Source organism: Brienomyrus brachyistius, chromosome 15 (genome assembly GCF_023856365.1).
Source record: "Brienomyrus brachyistius isolate T26 chromosome 15, BBRACH_0.4, whole genome shotgun sequence".
In the NCBI taxonomy this organism is placed as follows: domain Eukaryota; kingdom Metazoa; phylum Chordata; class Actinopteri; order Osteoglossiformes; family Mormyridae; genus Brienomyrus; species Brienomyrus brachyistius.
This window is the reverse complement of record NC_064547.1, coordinates 1,871,713-1,897,399: the sequence shown is the minus strand read 5'-3', so window position 1 is coordinate 1,897,399 and position 25,687 is coordinate 1,871,713. Positions and strand designations below refer to the sequence as shown.

General features: G+C 49.1%; 1 protein-coding gene across 2 annotated transcripts; it reads left to right on the top strand.

Annotated features, from left to right (window-relative positions):
• Positions 1–327: 327 nt before the first annotated feature.
• si:ch1073-396h14.1 (disintegrin and metalloproteinase domain-containing protein 10) lies at positions 328–24,998 on the top strand. 2 transcript variants are annotated; one of them, XM_048977407.1, is made up of 15 exons: positions 331–497; positions 1,505–1,652; positions 1,742–1,857; positions 2,018–2,173; positions 7,813–7,907; positions 8,462–8,584; positions 13,328–13,420; positions 13,666–13,834; positions 20,693–20,856; positions 21,405–21,576; positions 21,697–21,841; positions 22,582–22,765; positions 23,139–23,238; positions 23,629–23,849; positions 24,492–24,998. In XM_048977407.1, the coding sequence occupies exons 1-15, from the start codon at positions 437–439 to the stop codon at positions 24,576–24,578; spliced, it is 2,034 nt and encodes a 677-aa protein (XP_048833364.1). In that variant the 5' UTR covers positions 331–436; the 3' UTR covers positions 24,579–24,998. The 2 variants fall into 2 exon arrangements, with proteins under 2 accessions (XP_048833365.1, XP_048833364.1); XM_048977408.1 differs by lacking the exon at positions 24,492–24,998 and having other exon boundaries at positions 328–497; positions 23,588–23,694.
• Positions 24,999–25,687: the final 689 nt, after the last annotated feature.

The following is a 25,687-nucleotide window of genomic DNA, read 5'->3' as shown; positions in this document are numbered from 1 at the left end:
CAATAGATAGATCTATGGTCAATAACGTGCAAAAAAGTGACCGACTGGATGTATCACTTCTATAATTTGTATCAGTTTCTCATTAGAGTGAGTTTGGTCATGTGACTGTGCTTATGTTAATTTAGTTGAACAGAAAAAAGTCATTCATAAATTTTTTCCAGAAGTATAATGTAGATAATCTGCTGTCATATCCAGGTAGTTCACCTGCCCTGTACTAGATAAGTGGCTGGGACACCAGTGGATGGATGTATGGATGGTTTTGATAACCATCGGAATGTCATTTCTGATAACTGTGATGAGTCAGAACGAGCCTGTGACCCCCCCCCCCGTTCTCCAATGGGAGCTGAGGAGGGTGTGCTCTACCTCATTCCTGTCCGAAGAGCGTGCAGGTACACATCTGCCAGATCAGATTCACAGCGGCCTGGCGTTAAACGCCATGAACGTCATCTGTTACGGGCTGGTAGCATCGCTGCTGTATTCAGATGGACCGCATGCAGGTAAAACATTTTTTCTTTCCCCCCCATCTTTCACACCGGCCGCAGCTATTGAAGCCTGTAACTCACGTTAAGAGCTACGATTTTTTTGCATTCTTTTAAATCTCGAAACAGTCAGCACTGGGAACATGTTTCGACCCGCACATTCTGGGAAGGCCACGGTGCAAACCAGCGCTCGATATCAGGCCGCGCAGATTCAAAATAAATAACGCTGATGGTCCTTCGTACAATGATCTGATGGTGCCCATTAAAAGCTGGGCTGTTAAGCCATGTGACGTGGTTGTTATTCTCCTCCGAATTCTCAGAAAGAAAGCTGCACTGAGCAGAAGAAAAAACATTAGACCGTTATATTTTTATTGCAGGTTGAAAATGTCTTTTTATAGCTCTTTTCTGTTTTTTATTGCCCCGTCCAGCAATACGGCCTCTCTTCTGACACTATTCAATTGTTTTTGTTTTGTCCAATAGCCCCTCTTTCCGCGTTAGCGGAGCCCACAGGAAAATATTGTTTTGTTCATCCCGAACACGTGCTTTCTTCTTCTCATCCATCCGACATCCGCTTATTCTGTACAGGATCACAATGGGCCCGGAACATATCCCATGATGCATAGGGAATGAGGCGAGGGGCACCCTAGATGCAAGGCTGGACTGGGATTAAAAATTGGCCAAGGCTTTGGGGTCCTTCACCATATTTTTTTGCCAGCCCACATTCTCACTGGCAAAATGCAGTCCTGCGTGCTGTAGAACAGGCTGTATGTTCACACACTGCGGCTCCCCATTGCTTCTGTGAAGTGCTTTGGGTGTCGCTATATAAATGCAACTTTCATACTTTCCGAGTGCTATGCCTACACCAATGGAAGCCCCACTGTCCACCCTGGGAAGTAAATTCCCTTTGCTTCTGTGTGGTGCTTGATGCGTTTAAATGAATTCCATATATAACACAGCCATCCTGTCAGCCATGCTGCCAAAATGATAGGAGACGCAAATAAGGTCTCGACTCATCCACTTTGCAGGAGCTTTAACCGCCGTCGGCGCATTGATAAGGCGCCATGAGGAGCTGGGCTATGACAGGGAGCCGGTCCGCAGGCAGCAGGAGCGCTTCCGGAGAGAGGCGCACCCTCACGCTCATGTGCTGCGGCTGGACTTTAGGGCGTTTCACAGGTAGGCGCAGAGGCCCATTAGGCAGTGACACCGAGCTCCTCTAACATCTCTGTATTCCGCAAGTTTCCAAGATATCGCCTGAATTCCAGGGCCTTCCACTTACGGCTGAAGCGAGACACGTCGGGGTTTGCGGAAAACTTCCAGATTCACCTGAATGGCTCAAGGGGAACAGACCTCTCCCACATCTATTCTGGGGAAGTAGAAGGTATTACGTTTCGCTCTTATTAAACACCATCCATCTCAGCTGCTTATTATGGTCAGAGTTATGTGGGGGGTGGGGGGTCAATGCAGGCCACCCAGCTGGCTAACCACCAGCCATTGTGTTACTTTTTAATTGACTTTTGACCCTGTGCTGCCTGGGACAGATGAAGACGGCTCATCCTGCCATGGCTCCATAATCGAAGGCCAGTTTGAAGGTGTCATCCGCACGGAAAACGGAACCTTCCACGTGGAGCCACTGCGCAGATACTCTGCCGCCCCTTCGGCGTACCACTCTGTCATTTACCGGGAAGATGACATCGGTAAGTGCAGAATACCGCAGCAGAATATGGACACAACCATTGTTCATGTCGCACATCCTCCAACTGCTGATTCAGGACAGGGTTACAGTGAACATGCATCCAAACATATGCCATGCAGCACAGGGAATGAGGGAAGGGACAAGCTGCATGCAGTCCCAGTCCATAACAGCCCACATGCAGTTCCTGGCCATAACCACCTGCATGCAGTCCCAGTCCTTAACAGCTTGAATGCAGGCTGAATGCAGGGGAGCTATCAGACCTGCGCTCAGCTCTGACAGCCTGTGGGATGTGTGTTATGAAACTAGTAATGCATATGAAACTAGTCTTGTGGCCCCTTCACGTGCTGCAGAGTCTCGCGGCCCCTTCCCGTGCTGCAGAGTCGCGCGGCCCCTTCCCGTACTGCAGAGTCACGTGGCAGGCCGGCATTACAGGGAATTCACCACAAGGCCCATTCCAAGAATCCTTCACTGAAAGCACGGTTGTAATAATGGAGCCAAAACACCCACCGTAAGTGTAGAAATGAGTGACTCCAATTGGGCTTCCAAAATGTGCAAACACGCCAAGCTCACTGGGTCCAAACTACACAATGCATCATACTTCATGTCCAAAACGGCGGCCAGTTGCATTTTTATGTATGAGATGCAGCTCCTATCATAGACCTTCTGTTGTTCTCTGTTCATATTTCCTGATTCTAACATTTTTATGTTAACATTGCAGTTTTGTGTCATTGCCTCGATGAAAGCGCTGCTGAAAGCGACAGCTGTAGTGAAATGCGACGTGCATGCAGCTGTCCGTGTCTAGACAGGCTCCTCAGTTTACCGTACATCTGCTCACCAAAAACACTGCACATGTGTGACACGGAAACACACACGCAGTCAGTCCATTCGCAGCAGCTGTGAGCAAATCTCCATTTCAAATTCGAGTCCCTTCTGAAGAATTCTGTTACATTGCATTACCTCTATTTGCTTAGAGGAAACTTTTGTCCGATGCGACGTACAAGTTAAATTATGGTTAAATTCATTCTTGGTTGCTATCATAAATATGATTCCATGCTTCTGTTTATGGTATCTTATGTGTGAGTTAATGAGGGAGAGACTTTGATATATCATTTAAATGTAAAGATCTTTTTTTGTAGGGACTCATGAAGCCAAATTAAATATTGGAGGGGCACGTCCTCCGCTGTTCCCCTGGTACCTACACCCCCGATTGAGGTTAAAAACAATTCCGTTTAATATACATTTTGGAATCCAATTGTTTGTCTCTCTCCATTTCGTTTGTGTTTTGGGAAGTAATCGAATTGAAGTTTTCAAGTCCAAACAATCTCGCCCTGTTAGGTTTGTGTCGGACAGTTGAAATTTCCCAGCTGGAAATGGCTGAAGCGTCACCTTTTGGATCTTGGGAAAGAAAAACTTGTGTGGAATAAGCTGCATGATGTGGTTGTAAATGTTCATTTCTGAGACATAAATTCTAAGATGTGATTAGCTCTGCTCCTGCAAGTCTAGGGTACAATGCGCAATGGGCCTGGTTTCCTGCTGGCAGTCTTCCTTTGTGTTCTGTAAGCATGCTGGGGCAGGATGGGGAAAACTCCAGGCAGCCAGTGAGAATGGGGGAGGGGGGGGCTCTCCTTTTGAGGAGCACAGTTTAAACAATGGTGGAGTGAGGCCCCCTTGGAGTGCGTCCTTTGCGGAAGCTTCCGAGCCTCTGCTGGCTCTTTTGAAGTCAAACTACCTGCTACAGGGTAACTGCTGAGCGTTTCCCACTCTGGGGCCATCACCACTCGCTCCATTTGTCTTCAGTGGAGAAGTTCAAGGCCCAGGGGAAGCATAACACTTTATTGCCGGTAGGTAGAACATACAGGAATCGATTGGTGGAGAAAAAAAAACTAAGGGCATTGGCACTATGACCTACAGACATAAACCCAACAGCGAAGTACAGGAATAATTGCCAGACAGTAGCTTACTAATGAAGTACAGCAAGTAGCTGCAATATAGAGCTCAGTCACAGCTCAGTCACAGCTCAGTCACAGCTCAGTCACAGCTCAGTCACAGCCTCCAAAGAGCTCAATCACAGCTCAGTCACAGCTCAGTCACAGCCTCCAAAGAGCTCAGTCACAGCTCAGTCACAGCTCAGTCACAGCCTCCAAAGAGCTCAATCACAGCTCAGTCACGGCTCAATCAAAGCTCAGTCACAGCTCAGTCACAGCCTCCAAAGAGCTCAATCACAGCTCAATCACAGCTCAGTCACAGCTCAGTCACAGCTCAGTCACAGCCTCCAAAGAGCTCAATCACAGCTCAATCACAGCTCAGTCACAGCTCAGTCACAGCCTCCAAAGAGCGCAATCACAGCTCAGTCACAGCCTCCAAAGAGCTCAATCACAGCTCAGTCACAGCTCAGTCACAGCCTCCAAAGAGCTCAAGCACAGCTCAGTCACGGCTCAATCAAAGCTCAGTCACGGCTCAGTCACAGCCTCCAAAGAGCGCAAGCACAGCTCAATCACAGCTCAGTCACAGCTTAGTCACAGCTCAGTCACAGCCTCCAAAGAGCTCAGTCACAGCTCAGTCACAGCTCAGTCACAGCCTCCAAAGAGCGCAAGCACAGCTCAGTCACAGCTCAATCACAGCCTCCAAAGAGCGCAAGCACAGCTCAGTCACAGCTCAGTCACAGCTTAGTCACAGCCTCCAAAGAGCTCAGTCACAGCTCAGTCACAGCTCAGTCACAGCCTCCAAAGAGTGCAAGCACAGCTCAGTCACAGCTCAGTCACAGCTTAGTCACAGCCTCCAAAGAGCGCAAGCACAGCTCAGTCACAGCTTGGTCACAGGTCAGTCACAGCTTAGTCACAGCCTCCAAAGAGCGCAAGCACAGCTCAGTCACGGCTCAATCACAGCCTCCAAAGAGCGCAATCAAAGCTCAGTCACAGCTTCCAAAGAGTGCAAGCACAGCTTGGTCACAGCCTCCAAAGAGCTTCAGTGAGTCAATGTGGCTGTAGTGGTGTTATGGTGTCATAACAAGAGTTCAGTTTACAAATTGTGACCTGAGATAAGGAGCTGGAGTCAGGCTCCCTCAAGCAGAATTTCTGAGGTTTTGTTTCAGTGCTACAGATAACTTCTCACTAAAGAGTCTACGTTGAATTTGCCTGTAAAGTCTAAAAATGCATGTATTGTAAGATCATCTGCAAAACCTATAGGAGATATTTTGCAGTAATTGCTCCTGAGTCTCTCTCGCGGGACATATACACTAGCAGGAGTACCCAGCATTGAAACATTCAGCATAAGGAGGCTTCTGGAAATAATTCCCTGCATAGGTCTACGCCCTGCATTTACTCCCACATTCCTTTTGCAGTGGACAGCTCATGGTGAAATCTCATTGGCTTACAGTAGTTCAGCATGGTGGTGTGATCGAATCGTACGTTCCCCCTGCTCTCCTCTGTCAGCGGTACCACCCTCTGAATGGCTACATTTTGCCATTTTCTCAGCATCTGGAAAACGATGAAACATTGTTGTTCCAAGTGTTTTTTTTTCTCCGGGATGGAACAAAGCACCTATTCCACTTATTTAGTACCTCATGGGACAGGTGACTTCAAAGGACTCTGCAGTAATGTGACTGCTAAACTCTCAGTACAGTCAGCCTGAGTGGCTCTCAGTGCATCTGGCTGATGCCTCCAGTGCAGAAATATCGGTCCAATTATTCAGGTTTTGCAGCTCCTCATAGACAAAGACACTTTTTGGTGGGTTTTAAGATCTTATAAATTTGTGGAAGAATGACAGCTTGATGAAAGATGAATAATTACTACAGTATGTTGAGCCTGTTAGATACTTTATGGTGCCCATGAGCTCAGATAAAAGCATATTTTTATGTTAATAATTCTGGTTATTTCCATGATGGTGACATGACTGTCACGACTGTGCGTTGTTGTCCAATCCTCATGTATCGGATGAGCGTCCTTGGACTCTCAGGGACATGAAAACATCATTGGCTACAGTCCAAAAGACAGACTAAGTAAAGTTTTCCCCTGGTGAATATTGCCAGGAGTAGGTAAGGGGAGCCGTTGGGGGGGGGCAGGGGGGGGGTTAGAGTGGTGGATGCTGGGGGGGGGGGGGGTGATGTTGGAAAGAGGAAATCACTCCGACCTCTTGGTTTTCACACACATTTATTTTTAGAATGTAAACAATGGACATGGACAGACATCATCCGATCTGGTGGGCGAGTAGGACTTTGGGGAGACGAACTTCACGTTAATGGTTCATTATGTCGCTTGTTTGTTTACCTTAGCAAGAGTCCATTTTTCCACTCAGTGGTTTGACTAGTATGCCTGCACTGACAGCTGTAGGTTTTCAAAAGCCATCTCTCCTACAGCCCTGGCCTACTGTCTCCTACGCTTAGACTTTGCCATCCAGCCACCAAACGTAGAAATCACATCGGTTTTATTGTGGGAAACTGTCACCTTCTTCTTTTATGGCCTTTGTGGTTTTCTATTGCTTAACTCACTTTAATAGGATACAAAGGTTCTGACCCATCTCCTGCTGGTGCAGCAGGAACATGCTCAGTGTGGCGCGTGAAGGGGACCCGGGGGTTAAACAGACAGACAGGCATACAGACACACACAGACACACACACTGTGGGAAAATGTTTCCCGTGTTTTAGGTGCTATTCGGCAAACTCTAGCGCTCTTCTACTGAACTCAGTCACCTTGCACATCAACACGACAGACAGGCATCCTGATCGCTCCCACTGCAGCTATTCTTGGTCAGCTACATGACTTGGCAGCCACAGGTAGAAATCATACTTCTTATCTTGTTAAAACAAAATGCTTGACAACGGACCAATTGGCCTGAGTTAAATCTACATGCTCCACGGTTATTTACGGCGTCAATTAAACATCACACACCACTGTAGTAGCCAAGTAATAAAAATGCACTTGTTCGAGAACTTCTAAAAAAGTTTTATTTCAGTATTTGTTTGCTTGCATGGCTTTTGCCCTGCACTGCCTAGGGTAGGCTTGAGGTTCACTATAACTCTGTTCTGAATAAGCAGTTGGAAGATTTTGAAAATATGGATGATCCACAGTAAAAACTTAATTAGGAAATTGTGATAGGAGACAAATATATTTATACAATATGATACATGTTCTGTAGCTGTATGGTAGTGGGTCTAAGTGCTATAAAGGCAGAGAACCCACACTAATTATAACACGAAGAAGCGTCCTTTCTCTAGCAGGCCTGCCCACTTTCTGATAGTTGGCCAGCCAGCTGACCTTTGACCTTTGACCTCCAGAGGCTTTTTTTCCTCCCTCCTTGGGAGTCTTTGGTTCCTCTCCGCTGTCTTTCTTTCTATCTTTCTTTCTCATTCCTTTATCCTCCTTTTTCCCAGTTTTTGTATTATTCCATCTTAATTAAGTTGTAATGTGTCACAGCACATCAGTGCAAAGCACCTCGGGGTGACTCTGGTGCGAAAGGCGCTATATAACACTACATTGAATTGAATTGAACAGATTTTGTAGCCATGAGGAATGCCAATTTGCTTTTCCATACATGCCCTTTGACTAGTGTGGTGTATTTTGACGGGTTTACCTATTTGTATGGCATGATGCCGATTGTCGGCTCTCAGTCCTTCATGTGTCACTGTTTGGTTTGGGTGAACAGATCTTTCTCCCCTGCAAAGAAGCCGCGATGGATTCTGTGGTGCTGAGCAGCTGCGGCGATTGACCCAAAACCTCCGACAGAGCGGTGATGCTCAGGTCAGACGTCACTTCTTCTCTACCTCCTCCGTGCCCCTTAAAGTATCCAACAAGTACCTGCTTCTTATTGCCTGACGCATTAATATGCACCAGGAATTTCTGTGAAAGCATGCAGCAATGCTGATTAGTTACAGAGAGATGGGCTGGTTCAGAACAATGGGTGGGATATACTGAGCAGTTCCTGAAAGCCAAAGAGATTCCTGTACCCCTGAAAATTCAATGTATTTCGCAGGTGCTATTTAGTTGCGTGCGTTCCCGTTATCTGCCTTAACATCTAGATCCTGGATAACAATATAGAAATCAAGCCACAGTGCTATTGTCAATAATTATTTTGATGACATAAGAATCCGGATCCGTAAACAAAGGGCTGCATATTTCATAGACGTACTAAGGCAGTTATTTTAGTCCCTGAATGGTAAAACATGATGTACAACTGGCGATAAGTTCTGCTGATTAGTTTAGCACAACCCCTTCGTTCTGCCACCTCTCTATATAGTAATCAAAGGGGATATTCTGGATAATGCTCAGGGATGCTAATATTGTTCGCGATCCAGGGAGAGACCCTGTTGAGGTCAAGAAGAACGGTGGACCACTCCAAAACCAGCTGTCACCTCCACCTCCACGCTGACCACCTCTATTTTAAGAGGTTTGGGAGCGTCCAAGCAGTGGTTGCCCAGGTGACGTTTTTCTTTATCTAGCTGTACTGCACTAAAGCTTTTTAAAACCCCCTCACTTTCCCTAATGTCCCCTTTCACTGCATGTTTCACTGCTGATTGCCTCCAGTGGTGTTGCTGAGTTTACGCACTGCGAGAGTTACGGAAAGTCCTTATCAGGTCCCACCTTATATTTTCCTTTGCTGTTCAAGATGTGTGTGTGTGTGTGTGTGTATTAATTTTTTTCTTTTTCCTTTAAATGGCTGGGCGGGGAGTGGGTATCATTTAATCTATGGATCTTTTTCCCGTTACAGTACAGGCAGTTTCTCATAGACTGCGCCATGCATTGACGACAATTATATAACATCTCTATATCAAAGATGCAAAACATCTACTATTTTTTCTGTGTAGTGACCGTAAGCTGTTTCCATTCTTGCTTCCTGGACTGTTATTGTGGGAACCCTCTCTGTTGTGCGGGGGGGGGGGTCATGACAATGGACATTCTCAGTAGATGAGTTGTGGGGGGGGGGATTGTATTGAGGTATGGAACAACAAAACCCTTGGGGTTAACAGTAAAACACAATGAGGGGACACACAGCACTGAACACATGAGCACTTTTCTGAATGACTGTAAACAGGGACGGTCACCTGACTCACCTTCCTGAGACAGGGACAGCGCCCCCCCCTCGCCCCTCCCCCTAACAGCTGTTCCTGTTGTCTTTCTGCCACAAGCCGTTAGCCATTGAACTGAAGCTTCCACATTCACCCACGTTGTTACTTTTGGCTAAAATGCTTAATGTGTGACTCTAATTCTTCATGACTCAATTTCTTTCTTTCCTTTTAAACGATCTCCTGCTCATTGAATTGTGACAGATCTTTGACTTCAGCACAAAGCTGAGTCTAAATACTGGAAACATTTAATTTGAGAATCATTCTGATTGAATTTCTGGTGTGTTTTGGTCAAATGACCATTGACAGCATTGCAAATGAGAGCATTTCGAATTCACATGATACATTCACATGATAAATGGCGTTCCAGGCTATATTCCAGGCTATATTCCAGGCTAAAGTTTGTGGGTTAAAGTGAAGGATGGAATCGTTTTCATGCATCAAACATTCCATCCATTCTTTGGGTCAGTTTAACTTGCTTGGTGTGGAATACGTTGCACTGGTCCTATTCAGCAGGCATCATAAGAAAATGCTAATGAAGTTTCTTATTCATAGTTATTTTTTGTTGTCTTATGATTAAATGCTGTTGGTTTTCTTAGAGTAAAAGTTTTCGTTAATTTTCAGATGTCACATAAACGATAACATTACTTTGGAAGCGTTAAAGACAGAAATGATAAAAGGTTAAGTGTCATAATGTTTCCACCATTGATTGCCTTTCCTCCATACTGTCATTTCACCTATACCCGAGCTCCTTTCACCTATACCCGAGCTCCTTTCACCTATACCCGAGCTCTCTCTTTATGTCTGCTTGCAAAAGCATAAATCATTACTTAATTGTGATACAGCTATCATATCTGTTCTATTGTTACCATCAGCAGAGCTGCCGTCAGATGGTGGGATCCTCACTGATTTCCTGTATTTGTTCCTGGCCCACCAGGAACCAGAGCAGGAACACACACGTGCGGCACCATTGAGAAAACAGGGATTTTTAACTGCTTAACAACTTCCTACCAGCAGAAGTCTCTAAATATCTACCGTAGTGCTATAAAATTGTGCAGCAAATCATTTTTAAAAGTGTATACATTTTCATTTTGCAGATAAGTTCAGGTACTGAATAGGTATAATGTGTGAATTCTTTATTCAGCTACATACCCGTTGTAGTGCTACATTGTAGGCACAATGTAGCAGGACTTATGGTTAAGGTTAGGGCTGGGTTAGGGGTTAAAGTTGTGCCTTGCGAAAGGTTGGCTTGCTGTCCCGGGGCGTAGCCCAGCTTTTTACCCTATGCTGCTCCAGTCCCCTGTGACCGCGTCCAGGATAAATGGCTAGTAGGAGAAGGATGGATGAAGAAACTGAGACAGGCATGAGTGCCAAGAAATACAGTACTGGTGAATGTCAGAATCTAGAAGATCCCAGTTCAGGGTGTAGCTGTGAGTGATTAGCATACCCAACGTGTGTCCAGCGTGTGCCCAGCCTGTGTCCAGCGTGTGTCCAGCGTGTGCCCAGCCTGTGTTCAGTGTGTGTCCAGCCTGTGTCCAGCGTGTACCCAGCCTGCGTCCAGCCTGTGTTCAGTGTGTGTCCAGTGTGTGCCCAGCCTGTGTTCTGTGTGTGTCCAGCCTGTGTACAGCGTGTGCCCAGCCTGTGTTCAGCGTGTGTCCAGCGTGTGCCCAGCCTGTGTTCTGTGTGTGTCCAGCCTGTGTTCTGTGTGTGTCCAGCCTGTGTTCAGTGTGTGCCCAGCCTGTGTCCAGCGTGTACCCAGCCTGGGTCCAGCCTGTGTTCAGTGTGTGTCCAGTGTGCCCAGCCTGTGTTCTGTGTGTGCCCAGCCTGTGTTCAGCGTGTGTCCAACCTGCGTTCAGCCTGCGTCCAGCCTGCGTTCAGCCTGCGTCCAGCCTGTGTCCAGCGTGTGCGTCCAGCCTGTGCCCAGCGCGTGTCCAGCCTGTGCCCAGCGTGTGCACAGCCTGTGTACAGTATGTGTGTCCAGCCTGTGTCCAGCGTGTGTGTCTAGCCTGTGTCCAGTGTGTGTGCCCAGCCTGTGTCCAGCGTGTGCCCAGCCTGTGTCCAGCGTGTGCCCGGCCTGTATTAGCATGCTTTCTAGTGGCCATTTGTCATTCTTAAATACAGATTGAGTAACGTTCATCCACAATCTCACACCATAAAGAGTCCTGGAATGTTCATGTCGACAAATGACGAGCGAAAGCTGCCTGTTTTCCCGTTATGTTCACAGTCATATTGTTCCTTTGTTATGGAAATGCTTCTATAATTCCATATTTATGAGGCGTTTATTGGAAACTCCTTGCTGTTCCAGTGTGTTAAACCAGAAATATGACAACAAAAGCAGTTGCTGATCCAGGGAATTAAATGGGTGAAGCACAAGCTTTGAAGGATCTGGGTGAATTACACCACCCCCCTTACATGTGCTTTATAAAGCTGAGCTCCACAATGCACAGATGATAAACAGACTAGAAAGAGCTCCATAAAGCTTAAAAAGTCCCACTGGTTGTGTAAGATGGATGGAGTGGGTCAGGACATCTTTCCTGTGGCAGTGTTGTTACAGCTGACTGCCGTGGCCGTTAAAAGACGTCCATCTCTAGGGAGCTGACTGCTGTGGTCCCCTCCCCCTGGGCTCGTGTCGGTCAGTCAGCCAGTGCCGGGAAGCTGTCACATTTCACCCCCCCCCCCCCCCCCCCCGCCAAAGCGTCAATAGGATAAGCTGTTACACATAGTGGATAGATGGACCCCACATTAATCCAATTCATGTTAAACGTACTGATGCAGTTGGTACATCATTACATGGGTCTGGATTAACTTGTGGTTGGGTCTGCATCCAGACCATGGCCTTGACTTTGAGAAGCCCTGGTATAGACTGCCTCTGAGGACCGTAAAAGTGTTCAGTCGTCACTCTGACACTGTGCTCACCTTCTCTAGCTGAGGCAGGTGCAGGCCTGCTTGCCAGTCTTCACTGTGCCCTGCTTGTCAGCAAGTTCCTCTGCCTCTGGCTCAGTGCCCCAGAAGCTCTGACCCTGTCCAGCTGGCACTGACCTGCAGCAGCTTGGCAGCCGGGACAGTTCACACTCCCCCTCGACGGCTCTGGCCGGGGGGCTCGCTCTCAGCCCAGACTCTCTCCCAGTCAGGCATTGTGTCATCAGTTGATCTTTCCCCTTGATTGCAGAACTGGTGAACCTCAGGGCCTGGATGTTGCACAGGAGTCTCTGTGTCTTTATAGTGTACAATTTTGGCTGAACCTTATAGCCAAATAACACTGGGCCAGCGGCTACGTGACTGAGCACCCGACTGCGATTTAAAAGGAATGACTTCAGTTGCAGAAGAGCTGCGGTTGTGAAAGTGTGGATGGTGTCTCAGAGCAGGACATCTTTATAGATAATTACACTGGGGCTGCAGAAAACTCAGACCTTTTTGACTCACCTGCTGCATGGTTTAGGTTTTCATATGCAATAATCGTGAGTGTAATTAAAATTGCATTAATATCTTTTGCCCGTTCATCTTAGAGAGAGAACAGAAACAACAGTGAAGTAAGAGACAGTGTGAATCACTTAAAATGGATACTTTACTGCAGGGGTGGGTAATCTTATCTGCAAAGGGCCGGTGTGTTTGCGGGTTTTCACTGCAACTCCCTAGTTAGATTAATAATTAGAGGACTGATTGGCTGAAGAGTCCTGACACTTGGGTTTGAAAAGCTGACCTAAAGATTATACCAAAATCCTATCCCAGTACTGGCTCTCAGTGAGCCTGGAACCTATTCCAGTACTGGCTCCCAGGGGACACTGTGGATGGGATTCCAATATATACCTGCTAGTCAAGTTTTAAAATACTTTTCTTCAGTGTTTCATAACAAATTCAAAATAAACTGCAGTGCATGTTTAGCAAATAGCATAAGTGGCCCGGTTCTGCTAAGCCTAGTGACCAAAGAGTTCTTTTATCATACGTGAACCTTCAGTTGAACTTGATGTTTTTTTGCCCATTGCATGCATGTTAGCCTGAAAGTTTCCCCAGGGCGTCATTGTGCGATCCACCGCCTACGTGGTGCTGTCAGGTATTCAGTCTTTGGCTTCCCGCTGACGCTCTGCTTTGGTTTCCCAGATCGCTTCCTACATGAATGCGGTGAACGATATCTACAACAAGGCAGACTTTGACGGCATCCGACTGATAAACTTCAAAGTGAAATCCCTTAGTGTAAGGAACGGACAGTCTTTCACTGACATTCAGCCAGCACTACAATAATGTTTATATATTATTTGAGTATAAGGACAGTTTAACTGGCCATACTTTATTGATTTTTTTTTGTCTATCCTGTGAACTCATAATGTTTTCTCTGTAAGAATACAGTTTTTTCTGTCCACACAGGTCTTTACCATACATGCTTAAGTGTAGTTCTCCTGTTCAGAAAGCATAGCTTCACAGAGCGATCTTTCCTTCAGGTCATCACAGAGGAAGATGCCTCCAGTCCGCTCTCCCAGCGCTTTATTGGCCCAGAGAGGCTCCTTAGCCTTTTCTCAGAAATGACCTGGGGAGAGTACTGCCTGTCGTACCTGCTGACTGACCGTGACTATAGCGGAGTGCTGGGTTTGGCCTGGGAGGGGAGGTCAGGTGAGGCTCGCCCATCGACACTGCAGCACGAATGAAGTTTTCTTGAAAAATGAATTCTTCATTTTGTGTGGGAACTGTGATGTATCGCAGAGCTCGTGGAAGTTTTATTACACAAAAATGTTCTGAAGGCAGAAGGAAGAATGATTGGTTCAGAGCGATAACCAATCAGATTGTAGAGGAGGTGGGTCCAAACAAGATATCTGATTGGTTGGACCCACCTCCTCTCGATGCTTGGGCCAGCCTCATCCACAAGCTTATTGGTTATCTTTCTGAACCAATCATTTTTCCCTCAGCACATCTTTGTGGAAGTAAAGCTCCCATGAGTTCTTACACATCAGATGTGACACATTGTCTTATAGAGAGGCTTGTTTTGTCTTCTCTATTCTTAAATATGAGGTGTGACATTGTTACAGAGTCTAGACTGTACATGAATAGAATCACTCAGGATTTCCATATGCTTTGAACTACATTCCTCGGGAGTATAATATAATCAATTGTGGAGAGGCAGAAAACTGCATCTGAAAATTTATTTTAAAGATCAATAAAATGCACATCAGTAAACAAAACAGGGTTTGTTTGATTACTGTCATGCCCGGCTCGTCCGCTCCTCGTGTGTGCCACGCCCCCTGATTACCCACGTGTGTTTCCCGGATTGTACCCAGCTGTGTCCGTTTGCTTTCAATCAGTCTTGTGCATTTAAGTCCTGGTCTCCCCAGTTTTCCTTGTCTGTCATTGATGTCAGTCGATGTTCGTGCCCTCGTCTGTGCGAATAAACCCCCGTTTTCCCGTATACTGTTGCCAGCCTGCTCCTTCCGCACGATCGCCGCTTTCTGCTCGCGATCGTTGCCGTCATCCGTGACAGAATGACAGACCAAGCAAACAAGGCAAAGCGGCAGACCGACAACGATCAGCTCGGTCTCCTGCAGGAGATTCATTACTGGCTTAACCAGCCCGACGTAAAGGAGGACCCGGTCGCGCTGGACCTAGCCACTCACAGCTGCGACCTCCTGCTGACCATGTCTCCGGAAGGGGACAGGAAAGTCCTGGAGGAGGTGCGCTCCAACCTCTATCAGTTGGTTCAAAGACTGACGATACGGAGGTTGGGCTTTGACGCACCGTGCGCCGCGGAGGTGATTACCCCGTCTCCCTTCCTAGCGGAGAGGGAGCAACCCTCCACAAGCGCTGCGACGACCAGGAAGAAGAGGAAAAAGAGGACGCTAGTGACCGTCCCCACTCTCTATTTGGCTGCCCGTGCAGGCAGTGCTCCCCGCGAGGGGAGAGAGCCCCGCCATCACCGAGTTACCGCCTCCATTGGAACGGTACAACTTCCGGCTAGAGCGGGTGGCCAACAAGGGGGTGAGTCCTATCCGGGACGCGATCCCGCGGGGACGCCGATTTCTTAAGGAAGTCGTCCCCTTGCCGCCCGCACGGGACCTACCGGTCCCGCCGCCTGCACCCCACAAGCAGCTATCTCCCTTGCCTTCAGGGCGGCTCGAACAGCCGTCCTTGCCGCCATTGCCGGCGGACCCCGCTCCCGTGCAGCCGCCATTGCCGGCGGACCCCGCTCCCGTGCAGCCGCCATTGCCGCCTTCGCCGCTGCCGCCGCCTGCGCAGCCGCCTTCGCCGCTGCAGCCGCCTTCGCTGCCTGCTGCAGCTCCCGGGCCGGCGCCCCCACTGCAGCAACCTGCAGCTCCCGGGCCGGCGCCCCCTTTGCAGCCAGCTCCTGTTCCTGACCGCGCTCCAGTTCCTGCAGAGGCGCCCCCTCTGCAGCCGCCTGCTGCAGCTCCCGGGCGGGCGCCCCCACTGCAGCCAGCTCCAGTTCCTGACCGCGCTCCAGTTCCTGACCGCGCTCCAGTTCCTGACCGCGCTCCAGTTCCTGACCGCGCTCCAGTTCCTGACCGCGCTCCAGTTCCTGACCGCGCTCCAGTTCCCGGGCAGGCGCCCCCACTGCAGCCGCCTGCTGCAGCTCCCGGGCAGGCGCCCCCACTGCAGCCAGCTCCAGTTCCTGACCGCGCTGCAGCTCCTGACCGCGCTGCAGCTCCTGACCGCGCTGCAGCTCCTGACCGCGCTGCAGCTCCTGACCGCGCTGCAGCTCCTGACCGCGCTGCAGCCCCCGGGCAGGCGCCCCCTGCTGCAGCTCCTGTCCCTGGCCCCGCTCCTGTCCCTGGCCCCGCTCCTGTCCCTGGCCCCGCTCCTGTCCCTGGCCCCGCTCCTGTCCCTGGCCCCGCTCCTGTGACCCCTGGACCCTCACCCCGGCGACATCGACCCCGACCAGGGGTCGGTATGTCTGTGTCCCGCAGGGGGAGGGGGCACAGACGTCGGACTGGGGTCCCTCCCGCCCTGCCCCCTGGCTCGCCCTGCCTCGCCTGCGCTGGGGCTCGGTTGGCGCCTGCGGGTCCCCCTCCGCTGCCTCGTCGCCCTGCCTCGCTCCCCCCTCCGGTGCCTGGTCGGTCGCCGGGGGGCTCCCCGACGGCGGCTCCTCAGTTGCCTGCGGGGCCCCTACCTCCGGTCCTGCTGCGGCTCCCCCCTCCTCCGGGCCTTCGCCGTGGGCCCCTCCTGCTCCCTCGTCCCCTTCCCCGGTGCTCCCTCCTGCTTCCTCCCTGGCCCCTCCGCGGGTCCCTCGCCCTGTCTCCTCGGCCCCTCCACGGTCCCCTCCTGCTCCGGCCTCCCGGCCGCCTGCGGCCCCTCCGGCTACCTCCCGTCGCCCGCTGGGTCTCCCTCGGGCTTCCCCTAGTTCCCCCTCCTTGTCTCCCTACGCCCCTGCCTTTGTCCCGCCTGTCTCTGCCCCTCTGTTTTCTGCTCGCCCTTTCGTTCCGCCCGTCTCTGTTCCTTGTGCCCCGGTGTCCCCGCCTTGCACTCCTGGCCCCTTTGTTCCGCCCGTTCCTTCTGTGTCTCCTTTCCTGGTTTGCCTGTCTGCCTTCCCGACCCTCTGTCAGGTTTTGTCTTTTGTCTTGTGCCTCGGTCCTGTTCCCTGTCCTGCGTTGATTCTGTTCTTGTTTTTCAGGTCCTGTTTTGCCTCGTCCCGTCCGTCGCCCCCTTCCTTGGCGCGCCCGGGGTAGCGCGCCTTTGGGGGGGGGGGGTTCTGTCATGCCCGGCTCGTCCGCTCCTCGTGTGTGCCACGCCCCCTGATTACCCACGTGTGTTTCCCGGATTGTACCCAGCTGTGTCCGTTTGCTTTCAATCAGTCTTGTGCATTTAAGTCCTGGTCTCCCCAGTTTTCCTTGTCTGTCATTGATGTCAGTCGATGTTCGTGCCCTCGTCTGTGCGAATAAACCCCCGTTTTCCCGTATACTGTTGCCAGCCTGCTCCTTCCGCACGATCGCCGCTTTCTGCTCGCGATCGTTGCCGTCATCCATGACAGATTACTTTAGCTATTTTTGAGAGTGTTTTAATATTATAATTTTATATTAGCTATATTTTTTTAAATGAACCTAATAACTACTTAAACGGATGGACTTGATTTCTCTATACATCCTTAATGATGCTGCATAGTAATTATAACACAGTTTGCTATTTGCTAGAATGCAAACAGTATTGCATGAATAGTGAAAGTTTCCCTTGGATTCGGCCATCAAAGTCATCGCCATGCGTCCTGCCCTAGGATGTATACTGTGGTACAAGGATTCATTTAGAAGCGCATGTTTTATACAAACAGGTGACTCTGTGAGCAGTGTTTGAAGTCGGCTGTATGAGCAAGGAATCATCGGCCATAAGGGATCCCGGATAACAGAGGTTTTTAGGGTGGATCTGAACATTTTAAATGTGTAATGCAAAATACGAAGAACTGCTTCCCATGAAAAATGGATCTTCCTAGTTTTTGCATCTCTATGCAATTGATCCAAACTATATGAACAGCTTCTGGAAGCTGGGATTCTTGCCAGCACACTGCCTTAACGTTTCATTACAAGGTCTTTCAGGATTTTCTCACCATCTACAAAATGCTGGCATTGTGTCGCAGGAGGAAGAATCGACAATGTGTGATCACTTCGTAGGGTTAATGCCAATCAAACTTCCCAGGGCTCGTCATAAAGTCTCCTCTGTGCCGCTGATATTTCCTCTGGGGGGGGGGGGGGGACAGGGTGCTGTTCTAACACAACTCTGAGTCGCTTGCATGCTGCCATCTCATTGGAAGCTGAACTGCAAATGATTGGATAATCTGAGGGGTGTGAATGTGCTGATGTGACGGGGGTGGGACTATGCACCAGGAGTCCCTTCCTACATTCCAAAACTCACTAGCAGAGTGCAAGTTACCATGGTGAAGGATTATGTTATAGTATTATGGTATTGTGATACCTGTGCACACAGAAATGCAAAAGCACACTATTATCTAATTCTGACAGGTGCTATAATCAAGGGCATGACAATGCTCTGTTAGTCACTAAACATACATACATGCATAGCGATAACAGATTGAAATGTTCAGGAACATGCTTCCTGTGTGACATTCCTTTGACTTAGGGCATAATGTGTGGCTATGCAAATAATTCCTAGTATGTGAGAGCTTGGAAAGGGCCCCCTTTGTAATGGGGAATCCATAGCTGTCCTTGTAATTAAACATACCATCACAGCTGGGTAACAGCAATCGCTGTTCATGCTGGAATATAAACAAGGCTGGGCCTCTCCGCAGGAAAAGGGGAACAGTTATTATTCCGCTCTCTTGTAAAATCCAGGACAAACCCACAAGCTGCTGTTGCACTTTAAAATAGAATATAAATGCTAAGATATATAAACATAATAATGACATTTTACTTTACAGACGTGACATTAAAACAGAATCTGAAGGACACATTTAGTTGTAATTGGTGGGGAAGATTGGGCAAATTGGTACAGAATCTGGCACTGCAGTAAAATGTGCAACAAATAAATATATCTGCGGGTATAAGGAGACCACTCTGTACGGTAAACTAATCTGTATTTTGAAAATTGCGGTTTAATCTGGTTCTGCTGGCAGAAGGCGACACTAAGGTTCAAAATTTCTAAGACATCAATACACAAAAATACGATGAAGCAGGAGACACTGGGAACAACCAGGAACCAGTTAGGTAAAGGACAGGAGCAACTTTATAATGTTAGAGATGACCATTAACTTAGTTTCTCATAAAGTTTCGTAGCATACAGGATGTAGACCACAGCTCCAGCACACACCCGATGGCGTGTTAAGGCGGTGGGCCTTATAGATCAGCGTACAGGACACAGACCACGGCTCCAGCACACACCCAATGGCGTGTTAAGGCGGTGGGCCTTATAGATCAGCGTACAGGACACAGACCACGGCTCCAGCACACACCCAATGGCGTGTTAAGGCGGTGGGCCTTATAGATCAGCGTACTGGACACAGACCACGGCTCCAGCACACACCCAATGGCGTGTTAAGGCGGTGGGCCTTATAGATCAGCGTACGGGACACAGACCACGGCTCCAGCACACACCCGATGGCGTGTTAAGGCGGTGGGCCTTATAGATCAGCGTACTGGACACAGACCACGGCTCCAGCACACACCCGATGGCGTGTTAAGGCGGTGGGCCTTATAGATCAGCGTACGGGACACAGACCACGGCTCCAGCACACACCCGATGGCGTGTTAAGGCGGTGGGCCTTATAGATCAGCGTACGGGACACAGACCACGGCTCCAGCACACACCCGATGGCGTGTTAAGGCGGTGGGCCTTATAGATCAGCGTACGGGACACAGACCACGGCTCCAGCACACACCCGATGGCGTGTTAAGGCGGTGGGCCTTATAGATCAGCGTACTGGACACAGACCACGGCTCCAGCACACACCCGATGGCGTGTTAAGGCGGTGGGCCTTATAGATCAGCGTACGGGACACAGACCACGGCTCCAGCACACACCCGATGGCGTGTTAAGGCGGTGGGCCTTATAGATCAGCGTACGGGACACAGACCACGGCTCCAGCACACACCCGATGGCGTGTTAAGGCGGTGGGCCTTATAGATCAGCGTACGGGACACAGACCACGGCTCCAGCACACACCCGATGGCGTGTTAAGGCGGTGGGCCTTATAGATCAGCGTACTGGACACAGACCACGGCTCCAGCACACACCCGATGGCGTGTTAAGGCGGTGGGCCTTATAGATCAGCGTACGGGACACAGACCACGGCTCCAGCACACACCCGATGGCGTGTTAAGGCGGTGGGCCTTATAGATCAGCGTACGGGACACAGACCACGGCTCCAGCACACACCCGATGGCGTGTTAAGGCGGTGGGCCTTATAGATCAGCGTACGGGACACAGACCACGGCTCCAGCACACACCCGATGGCGTGTTAAGGCGGTGGGCCTTATAGATCAGCGTACAGGACACAGATCACGGCTCCAGCACACATTCGATGGCGTGTTAAGGCGGTGGGCCTTATAGATCAGCGTACGGGACACAGACCACGGCTCCAGCACACACTCGATGGCGTGTTAAGGCGGTGGGCCTTATAGATCAGCGTACGGGACACAGATCACGGCTCCAGCACACACTCGATGGCGTGTTAAGGCGGTGGGCCTTATAGATCAGCGTACAGGACACAGATCACGGCTCCAGCACACACTCGATGGCGTGTTAAGGCGGTGGGCCTTATAGATCAGCGTACGGGACACAGACCACGGCTCCAGCACACACCCGATGGTGTGTTAAGGCGGTGGGCCTTATAGATCAGCGTACAGGACACAGATCACGGCTCCAGCACACATCAGTCGCTCGACCTGACTGAGGGAGGCCGGGAATCCTGGAACTTCAGCAAAGGCCTCCCTCAGAGAGCAGCCGATGATAGTATGTGCTGACAACACATACAATAACTGATGTATGTTTCTCCAGCAATGATCTTTGGTCTGCCCCTTGTAGGAAACGTGGGAGGCATTTGCTCACAGGCCACGAAAATGCAAGATGGCGGTATGGCCACTCTGAACACGGGCCTGATCACCCTGCAGAATTATGGCCGCTACCTCTCTCCTTGGCATGTGCAGCTCACCCTGGCCCATGAACTGGGCCACAGTCTGGGAGCCCCCGTAAGTGACATCCCCCCCATAAGTGAAATTGCCATTTAGTACAATGCCCACCCCCCAAATCTACAGTGCTCCTACCCTGGAACTGTTTTTGAGATTAATGTCGTACTTGTGCAGATCAGACACAGCGTGCTGACCTGAGGTCATTATGATTTCAATCAGAGTGCCCACATCTAGCAGTCAGTTCAGAATGACGACACTTCACAATGCCGAATGTGACAATGATGACAGTTCACAATGCCGAATGTGACAATGACGACAGTTCACAAAGTGGATAGATACCCTCCCTTTCTGTATTTGACCATCACCCCTGCAAGGCATTCAGTTTCAAAGATGAAAGAAGGTAATCGTTTAGCAGGTTTTAATTTGCAGAATTCCCTACCAGCACGGTCTTGTTGATCGAATCTGAAGGTGTCGATTCTGATCCTGAAGCATTTTTAATCTACTTTTTTTTTATTAAATGCTCACGGGACTTAGAACGGCTGAAAAATGTGAGTGGGTAGGATGGCTATCAAGTGTTGCCAAGCTGAGTTGTAGCCTGTCTGTTCCAGCACGACGTGGGCACTAACTGCGGCAGCCTGGGCTCCACTGACGGCAAAGGCAGGTTCCTCATGTTCCCTCATGCCACCGACGGCCTCCAGGAGAACAACGATAAGTTCTCACCCTGCAGCATCAAGCACATCAGTAGCCTGCTGAGAGTGAAGAAGGACGACTGCTTCGTAGGTGAGGAACGGTTGACAAAAGGCCTTGAGTTTAAAGGGAGGATGCGAGTGTCGAAGGCTTACGCTTTATATACCTGCATATTTATGCATTATAACCTTCATGCTTGTCATGTGTCTCAAGAAAGCGATCAGCCAATCTGCGGAAATCTGATAGTGGAGGAGGGGGAGCAGTGCGATGTGGGCCACAATGAGACCGACCCGTGCTGTTACAGTGCCAAGGAACGCAAAGCCTTGCGCTGTCATCTGAAACCCGGCATAATCTGCAGGTGCCTCCCCGACGCAACTGCGGAAAGCCGCTTAGATCCAGAGATCTGTCAACAAGTGCAGTTAAAACATAAGAACCAAGAAGAGAATTTTTAAATGAGCTACAGGCAGTCTGCAGGTTACACACCAGATCCGATCCCTAAGTCTGTCTTTAAGTTGAATTTGTAGGTAAATTGGAAAAGTATAACATAATTATACAGCAATAATGAAGTAAATACTGTACCGCAAGTGAACAAATGACTGGAGCCGCACAATGTTGTCACTAGCATCACAAAGTTGCGTGTGCATTCGTTATTATTAACCGTTGTAGTTAAGCTGAATTTTCATATCCATTTGTAAGTACAAGCTGTCCATAAGATGGACGTTCTTATTAACCCGGGGTCTGCCTGCTTGTAATCAGTGACGACAAACCAAACCTGTCTGCTAGCATTAAAGTCTCCAGTTCTGTTCTTTGGTTTATGGTTATTGGGATTCAGTAGGGAGGATAGAAAGAAACACACCTTATTAGGTTTTAGACTTTCTGAGAAATTGTCTCAGAATACTAAATATTCCAAAAATATATATTTCATGTGGACACATTAGCTTATGCGTTCCACCCACTTCATGTGGAGGTTCTGTCTTGTTAAAATATTTTTGCATTTTGTCTAGTTAAACTACTACCTGAACACAAACACCGTAATGTAATGAGTTTTCTCTGTGGTGACTGTTCTCCCATCTGTGATGCCTTTGTCCTGTCTGTCAGTCCCAGTCAGGGTCTGTGCTGCAGCTCCCTCTGCACCTTTACGCCCTACGGCGTGACCTGTGAGGAGGCGTCCGAGTGTCGCCTGCAGACCCGCTGCTCCGGAGCTGCGGCTGCCTGCCCTGCTGCCACCGGCAGGCTGGACATGACGCCCTGTGGCCTGGGAACGCGAGTCTGCCAGCAGGGGGTGAGCGGACAGGCCAGGACACCATCCATGTGCACTGTCTCCTAAGGCTGTCCTCTAAAGCAGAAATGTACCATGTTCATAGCATAGCACATAAAACTTTGCCTTTACATCATCACTACAAAGAGGCGGGGAGATGGGAGCTGTTCTTAATCAGGATCATACCTCATATGTACTATTTTAAGCCAAACGGCTCCCTGGGGAGAGCATGTGTTCAGTATAATGGGAATGGGAACAAAATAAACATCCAACAATGGATTAAAAAGATTTCTGGAGTGGGTCAGAGATATGTGAAGAATCTGTGGAGTATTTGTCGGACACATTGTTTCCACTCCGCCAGTGTCTGTGTGAGTGTGGCCCACTGTTTCCTCACCAGGAGTGCTCACAGTCGCTGTGTACCAAGCATGGCATGGAGCAGTGTGACTGTCCCGCAGACTCCATGAGTGAGCGATGCTACATGTGCTGCCAGCAGCCCGGTACAGTCCCTACCGCCTGCTCCGCTATACTCACATGTGCTGCCAGCAGCCCGGTACAGTCCCTCCCGCCTGCTCCGCTATACTCACATGTGCTGCCAGCAGCCCGGTACAGTCCCTCCCACCTGCTCCGCTATACTCACATGTGCTGCCAGCAGCCCGGTAGCAGCAGTATTGTCACCAATGGGCCCTTGAGTGAGGCCTTTGACCCCAGTCATGTCAGGGACTGTCTGCCCCAGGCTCTCTGAATTGGGTGACGCTTTGGATAAAAGCATCTGATACATAAATCATTGTCTCCAGTGAACAAATTGTCAGCAATAATTTGTCTTTTATTATCATTTTTCATAAATAGAGATGCAGAACACTGAGCAGCTCCATTCTGCTTGACTGCAGGCAGTCCCCGGACTTGTGCCAGCACCACGTCTTCAGTCCTGCAGAAGTTCTTCCAGGGCAGGCGCCTGCCACTGGTACCAGGTGCTGCCTGCTCTGACAAGAAGGGCTTCTGCGACAAATTCCACGTGTGCCGCTTGCTGGATGCCGACGGCCCCCTCGCCCGTCTTAAGAACTCCTTCTTGCACCTGAATGAATTTGACGACATATCTGACTGGATGAAGGTTTGTCGTGCGAGGGGCTGGGGACCGTTTTCGCTCTGCTCCATGTGTGCAGACGAGAGCAGCTTATCAGATGTGCTGCTTGGTGCAGCGTGCACCCAAAAAACATCCTGTCTCGGCACACCCTACACTAAATCCCATAACCAGCTTCGAACATTATATTTGTATCAAAACATGTTAGACCAATCATGCCACAGAGGGTTATGAAGCATTGTGTTTGACTTCTTACATAATAATGACTTCACTGCTGTCATGTGACACTGCTTCCCCCATGTTTTGGCTGCAAGCTTTTCCCATGATGGCCTTAATTAGCTCATGGGAGTTTTACTTAACCAATCAGATGGCAAAGGAGGCGGGTCCAAGCAACGAGAGGATGTCAATCAGCCGTCTTATTCCCTCCTCCTCTAGTTGCTCGGATCCACCTCCTCTACAATCTGATTGGTTATCTCTCTGAACCAGTCAAGGTCAAAGTATGTTTTATTGTGGACTTCAGATGTATGACACAAGGGTTCATAGTCCGGGGTGAAAAATATCATTCTTGTTGGTCACAGAATGTTTAATGGACGCTCCCCTCATTTTAGCTGTTCGTGGTGTTGCCTCGTGTCCTTTGGACGCTCCCCTCATTTTAGCTGTTCTCTTTCCCAGGGGCACTGGTGGGCTATCCTGCTGGCCATCCTCACTCTGTCGACTGTCACCGCGGGGACCGCCTTCTTTTTTGGGAGGGAGACCTGACGAGGCAGCGGTACTGATACGGACAGTACTGATGGGTGTCGACGAGGTCACTACTCTGAGCCCAGATCTCTCACAGGATGACGTTTTCTGTTTACCTGTTCCATTGCTTTTGTCAGTACTAAACTTTCAGTCAATTTCCTCTCTGTAGTTTGCAATAAATAGCACTGATTAGGAAAATGGATTACATTAATTAAAAATATCTATAAGTTTCCGGGATGTTGTATTTAGATTAATAAGTTTAGCTCTGGTTTACTGTAGCTTGCTCTCTGTAAAGGTTTTAACATGACGTCTGATGTGAGCCTCAACATTCCTCAGGGTCACCACTGTTCTGGCAGTGAGGTATCAGCATGATTCAATTGCTATGACGTTTAGTCCAATAAAAGCTTGGAAAAATATAAAACAGGACAATCAGTCCATAAATGGCACTGTGTGTAATTTCATTGGTTAGTTTTGGCTGGTTTATGAACAGGGATATTCGTATGCTCAGCTGGTTAAAGCAATGAATCAATGCTCCTCAGATCTTCTCAACGCAAGCGTGAAACCTCATGTTTCTCCCTCTTGCTCCTGGTCCTCCTGTCATTTGTAGCTCAGCTAGTGGAGGATATAATGTCTTATGCCCACAAACACAGAACAGCTGGACGGATCTGCACTGTGTGGGGAATCAAATGAAGACACCACCCAATACCCACAACGCCGGGCTCTGCTGTGCACTGTGCAGTTTTAATGGTTAAATAAGGCCTTTTTTCACCTGAGAATTCTATAATTCCTATTATGTGTGTGATGTAGCTTACAGCCAAGTTTGCATCGATCCATGCAGTGATGAGTATCCATACAGACTGCACATGCCCAACGTGATACATGCAGGAGGTGCAAATCTGCCTCAGAGACATACTGGTGATCTAACTAGTGCCCAGACTAACAATTTTCAATAAGAATGTATGTTATGGACATGATATGGAGTTTCGTGGTTTTGATTATGATTCAAGGGAGGTTTTACGTTTTCAATGTTTCAACTGACTGATGATTGCTATAATTTATGGGCTAAAGTAATTTTATCAGGCACTGTCCAGCTTCAAAACAGATTTGAAGATGATACTTAGGCAACACAA

What these genes read in the sequence shown, in the direction of transcription:
- si:ch1073-396h14.1 (XM_048977407.1), top strand. Translation starts at nt 437, where the DNA reads ATGAACGTCATCTGTTACGGGCTGGTAGCATCGCTGCTGTATTCAGAT. An exon ending in TTACCGGGAAGATGACATCG is followed by an intron (nt 2,174 to 7,812) that starts GTAAGTGCAGAA and finishes TTGGGTGAACAG; the next exon opens with ATCTTTCTCCCCTGCAAAGA. An exon ending in CGCGAGTCTGCCAGCAGGGG is followed by an intron (nt 22,766 to 23,138) that starts GTGAGCGGACAG and finishes TTTCCTCACCAG; the next exon opens with GAGTGCTCACAGTCGCTGTG.